Below are 5,872 nucleotides of genomic sequence, written 5' to 3'. Positions count from 1 at the left end.
CTTGCTCATGCTACAGCTTGGAGCTCACTAATTTACCCTTCATTTTAAGTTGTTTTCACACCCAACTAGTAGGTGCTTCTAGTATAAGTACTTCCCAGCTGTTCCATGTGAAGGACTGAAGCTCACTAATTTACCTTTCATTTTGAGTTGTTTTCACACCTAACTAGTATGTGCTTCTAGTATAAGTAGTCTCTAGCTGTTCCATGTGAAGGAGGATCAGATTTCTGAGTTTATGTTTGTAGATAATAGGTGAGAAGCACTAGTACCGTTGAGTGTTAGCCTAAGGCACTGCATATACAGCATCTGAACGGAGTGAATAAACTGTATGCATCTATTCCTCTCTGGCAAAACAAAGACGAACAATAACCGTTGAACAGTGACCATTAGGCAGCAGGTTATAACCGTTGAAAAGTCAAGGGGGATAAACATCCGTTTGATATGATCAGAACTAAAAGCATCCAACTGCTAATGGCCAACAAAAGTCGCCAAAAAAACAACGTCACTTGCGAAGAACAGGGCTAAACACACGGAATTAGTGCTGCACCGCTACTGATCTATGAACAACAGATGAACATGAACTAACCCAAACCAATCCCAACTGTCCTCAGGCTAGCTAGTTTTTTTTTCTTTCTCTTCTTGTTTCTGTATGAATCGATCCACTGCCGCGCCCTTCTTTTCCCTGGTTAGCTCCCCATGATCCGCCTGATGGCAGCTCGCTGCAACGAGGATAACCTCGCCGGGAAGGCCACGTCGAACCTGATCCTCAAGCTCCCTTTCTTCCCTGGTTCCTTCCGGATCGGCCACCCTTCGTTCTCGATCACAATCTCCTGCCCAGGGCGCACCACTTCCTCCACCCTGACAGGAAGGCTCCTCCCATCGAGGGTCCTGAGGTTAATGGTCGTCCCGGCAAGAGCGTCCACCAGGGGGATCTCTTGGCTTACCAGGAGGTTGTTCCCTTCCAGAGTGTAGGTGTCATGGGGCTTCATGTCGATGACGAAGGTCAGGTCCTGCGGTAAATAGCCAGGTAGCGTGTCGCCTTTGTTGGGAAATGTCATCTTTGTTCCCTTTTTCCAGCCTGGCAACACCTCAACCTGCAAGATCTCTGTCTCAAGTTCTACCTTTCTGCAGAAGATGACATGAAGAGGGACATGAAGAGGGACAATCAGATACGCAAGATACTGAACGGAACATCTCAAGCCAACAAAACTAAGAGGAAGAATTTCACTCAATTGGACTAAAAGGGTAGATAAATAAAAGGTAACAGACTGGTTATCAGCCACCTGTGCTCATATTCAAAAATGATTTTAACATCAGTTATGCAAAGCACGTGTGCCTTTATCAACCACCTGGCTTATCAATGTAAACAACATTCAGAATTCAGGCAAACAGTAGCCATGCCCTTGCTACCAAAATCCTTTATTTAACTTCCAACAATTCCACTTTGGATTTATCGGGGGATTTAACTGGATATAAAAGGATTGTAAATTGTAAGGGTTGATAAATTCAGAAAAAAATGCAACAAGAAAGAGTAAAATATGAAAAGGTGCTCTATATTCATAACTCCCGGTAAAACATGCTAAAATAGGCAAAAGAAGATGTTGAGCAACGATATTACAATCAGATAACACACATGAATTCAGGTTAAGCTTTTGATGATCCACAGTATAAAAATAACTTGCAAAAAATGGACTTGGCAATACGCAATGATAACGCAGTAGAGAATACAGACCAACATTTTGAAACTTTAATTGCAAACATCATGTCAGTAGAGGCTCATATTCAAGCTTAATGTTCCCACGTTAAACAGAAGCCCGACCAAACATGCATGTATATATGAGAAAAGTAGACACATACCCATCTGATTTTGCGACATTCCTAGTGATCTTCATCTTCCTTTTTGTTCCATTATACAGCTCTTCAAGAGTGCAAAGTAATGTCTTCTTCACAGGCGGTGGCTTTTCCAGATGGCTTGTACTGGTACCAGGCTCCTTCTGTGAACTGGAAGAAGCTTCACTTCGACCATTCACTGCAGAGGTCCGGTGTGCTGGTTGAAAGCGCCTTCGGTCTTGACCAAAGGTGTATGGCTTGTTGCTCGCCATGAACTCATTAAAGATATCATCTGGATCACTAGGATTGTAACGGAAATTACTTGGACCACTTGAGCCAGAAGCTGTGGCGGTCCGGCTTTGCGAACCAGGTGGAGGCATACCCTTTAAACCTTCTTCACCGTATTGGTCATAAATTGCACGCTTTTCTGGATCACTTAGTACCTGGCAAAATTCAGACAAAATTGCTGAGAGAAGAGCAAATAAGTAAAACAACTCCTGAACTACATATTTAAGTCACGAGGAAACAAATCACATAACTGATGCTTTTCTGGAAGAATGTGCATTGTATAACTGATGCTTTCCTAGAAGAAAGTACAGTACATCACATACTGCAAGCCCTGCAACCATGTATGTTGTGGAGTGCCAGACTAAAACTAAGCAAGTGCAGTGCAGTACAACTCTGAAAGTCTTGTGAGGCAATGAAGTCATATGCAAGTGATGGTTACCAGAGAAGGAAGGCAGCCCCAGTTTAGTAGCTTTTGTTTGCAATTGCATTTAAACAATGAAAACTGAAGTGCTGGCGCAACGTTCAGGACATGTGTAGTGTCTGGCGGTTCCGAGGCCTCGGCACCAGTGGCGGTGGGAGACTGGCAGAGCGGCCCAACTTTGCCCCCTTCTCAGAGTTGGGAGTCTCGCTTCTTGTGGCTGGACTGCGTCATGTGTGTTTGTGTGGATGGCATCTAGGCCGGGGTTTGTTTGGTGGTGTCCGTTGTAAATTTGTCTAGCAATTGTTGGTCGTAGTCTTGTCTTGAGTGTGTGGATGTTTCGGCCTAGTCTTATGTTTGTACAGTTGTAACTTACTCTTTCTATCAATGCACCAATACGGAAGCTTTGTGTTTTCTCAAGAAAAAAAATAGTGTATTACTATATGGGCAGTTGGGCATCACCATACTAAATGTGGAAGTTGCAGGTAGCCTAAGCAAAAATATTTTTCAACATACTGCAAATGTATTTTCAGAGATTTAACCAGTTAACGGTTAAATTTAAGTAAAACTACTAGTTAACAGTCATGACTTTTGACTTCTGAGATGGAGAAGAGTATAGCTACTTATGGAACAGGATACAAAATTGCAGATCTCAATATAACCTGACCAGGGGTTCACATTGTCAAATTGACTTTTTTTCATCCAATTTTAAACTGCTAGAAAGGATAAATGAAACAACAATCTCATTTTGCACAACGAAATGCTACACAGAAGCAGTACATGCCCAACAAGTACTAAACTGCAAAGAAGAAAAACATGAACCATATGTTGCTGCTTGTAAATTCAAGTAGATTGAACATTCTAATTTCCAAATGGGGCACCTAGCACAACTTGGAGATCCAGGTAAAACTACAAATTTAAGCTAAAAAGCTTCTTTAGCATGACTAGCTCGAAATGGAGATGCTGGTGGTATGTTGTACCACAGCTAAATGGTCAATCTTCATAACCATGATATACAACTGAACACACTAACCGAGCAACCTTTTTTATATGCGTAAAACAAGAAAAGATAAATCGTAACATTAACACTAGAAGCTCCCCACAGGAATAGCTATCATTCTATTTCGAACCGGCACCGAATCAAACACACGTACCCCGCAACCGACATTGCATGGAAAATAAATGCGCATAATTCACTTGCCTCGTAGGCCTCAGTTATCTGCTTGAACCTGGCCTCAGCCTCGGCGCCACCAGTCGGGTTCTTGTCGGGGTGCCACGTCCTAGCGAGCCGCCGGTACGACTTCTTGAGGTCCTCCAATGAGGCATTCCGGTTCACCTTGAGGATGTTGTAGTAGTCCATCGCCTCTTTGCCTTTCACAAACACAAGCAAACCACAGATGAGCAATCAAAACCCTAACCCTAGATCACCATGCTTCCAGACCCCCAAATCCGCAAGAACCCCACCAAATTCAGACAAACTTTGGGTGGTCCAGATCCTACCTTTCGTCCACCGCAACCTGTTCAACACCGGATTCTCGGCAGCAGCGCCAAGAAATCGACGAAATCTGCACAAGAAACGCGGTGGAAATGCCTAGCCTCGCGCGACCTTCAATCCTCAGATATAGCCCGGCAAGAATTCGACGGGGGGCAGCCGCAAGATCGTGCCTTGCGTCTACCTACAACCAAACAGCGCCGAATCAACACGCCAGAAATGCGACGGATACTGAGATACAGATGAGCCAGAGGGGGGGAGAGGAAGATAAGGAACAAAACCGCCACCTGCGGCTTCGAAACGCCGCCGGAAAACTCACCGGAGAATGGGCTCCGCCGGCTCGGAAACCTCCGCCTTCCCCTCTCGCCGCGAATCTGCGGCAAGGGGGCGGAGCCGCCCTGATCTCGCGAAATAATTTTTGCAACTGACCTTTTTTTTTCTATCCCTCTTGCTATTTTTTCCTTTTATCTTTTACCTATAGGGAGGATATGGATTTATTTATATTAGTTTTCGGGGCTTTTGAGGAAGGGGAGGAGTGGGATACTCCGTATGGCTTTTTGGTATGGCCTGATTTTGAAATGGGTGCGGCGGCTATTCAATGGGTGATTGGAAGGGGGAAATTGCACATCTGTGTAAAACATACCATCAAATGATTTTTCCTTTTTTCTTTTGCCCAACTTTTGTCGCAACCCCTTCCCAACCTTGACATTTCTCGGCGACGGTTCGGTTAAATTAGACCGATATCTTCACTCGTTCTCTTTTCATGAATACGCAAGATTGTGTATCATTTTATTGAAAGGTAGAGGGTGAAACAACTACAATGTGCGACTCGTAGCCCTGCATGTACAAGCCTGTCGTGATTGCAAGCACAGGAGCACAACAAAAAAAGGGATGCTCATCCCTAAGACTAAGGGGCAGTTTGGATGAGAGCCGATGATCGTCTTACCAAAATATGACGTTGACCACCAGCGTGGGTGTCTGTTTGGTTGGCAGCCAAATTTCTAGCCTACACCAATACTTTGATCGCTAGTTCGTTTTCTATGCCAACAATAGGGCAGGTTCGTGGCGGCGAATTTCATCGCCAACTTTTTGGCTCGCCCGCGATTTGGCGTGGCTGGCCTGGGCGCCATCCAAACGGCCCCTAAAGGCCTTTCATATGGGGCAAAATCAGGTTGAGCCCCTTGGTTTCCACCCCTATCTCAAAGCCTAGCCTCATACTCGACAATGCAGACAAAGTGTGCGCTGGAGGACGTCAACCTGTCGAAGATCCATCCATTTCGATCATTCCAGAGGCACCAAACAGTGAGCATAATAAGCGAGGATAGGCCCTTACGCAAGGCATGAGGGGTATGATCGGAAGTTTGTCCAATAGGTTGTTGGTCTCATCGTCGTTCAACTGCATTATTTGGTCAAAGACGACATCGTAGACAACGGTCATCCTGTGTCTTTGTCCTTTTGAGGAGAAGGTGATCAATCCCCCCCTATTGAGATGGTTGTGGGCGAGGAAACGATCCCATTCATCTCCTCCCGGTTGGGTCATCGTTGGTTCTTTTTCGACCTCCAAAGTGTAGGGGCCCCAGGGGCCTCGAAGATCACACTGTCTTTGGTCAGCTTATTGAATTTTAACCTCACGTTGGAATGATCTATATATCAAAAAATAGAAACAAGAAAAAAAATGGTTATAGAAAAAAAACAGAAACATATCATGTCATATAAAGAAGGTTTGTTGTTACCGTCGAAGGAACATAGCACTGTTGGAAGTAGATGCCGAAAAGATCGCCAGTTGCAAAGCAAAGGGCGCAATTTGACTTGCATATTTCACATGGTGGTGGATGGGCCATTCTACA

General features: G+C 44.7%; 1 protein-coding gene across 3 annotated transcripts; it reads right to left on the bottom strand.

Moving 5' to 3' along the window:
- Nucleotides 1–398: 398 nt before the first annotated feature.
- LOC123143537 (dnaJ homolog subfamily B member 1) lies at nucleotides 399–4,503 on the bottom strand. Of its 3 annotated transcripts, none has more exons than XM_044562481.1 (5): nucleotides 4,345–4,503; nucleotides 4,034–4,209; nucleotides 3,735–3,904; nucleotides 1,855–2,270; nucleotides 399–1,122 (listed from the first exon to the last, which is right to left on the bottom strand). In XM_044562481.1, the coding sequence occupies exons 3-5, from the start codon at nucleotides 3,891–3,893 to the stop codon at nucleotides 684–686; spliced, it is 1,014 nt and encodes a 337-aa protein (XP_044418416.1). In that variant the 5' UTR covers nucleotides 3,894–3,904; nucleotides 4,034–4,209; nucleotides 4,345–4,503; the 3' UTR covers nucleotides 399–683. The 3 variants fall into 3 exon arrangements, with proteins under 3 accessions (XP_044418416.1, XP_044418418.1, XP_044418417.1); XM_044562483.1 differs by having other exon boundaries at nucleotides 4,034–4,205; nucleotides 4,345–4,491; XM_044562482.1 differs by having other exon boundaries at nucleotides 4,313–4,482.
- Between the last annotated feature and the right edge of the window lie 1,369 nt (nucleotides 4,504–5,872).

Source organism: Triticum aestivum, chromosome 6D (assembly GCF_018294505.1).
Source record: "Triticum aestivum cultivar Chinese Spring chromosome 6D, IWGSC CS RefSeq v2.1, whole genome shotgun sequence".
NCBI classification, from domain to species: domain Eukaryota; kingdom Viridiplantae; phylum Streptophyta; class Magnoliopsida; order Poales; family Poaceae; genus Triticum; species Triticum aestivum.
Note: the sequence above shows the minus strand (reverse complement) of the source record. Positions and strands in the feature narration are given on the sequence as shown.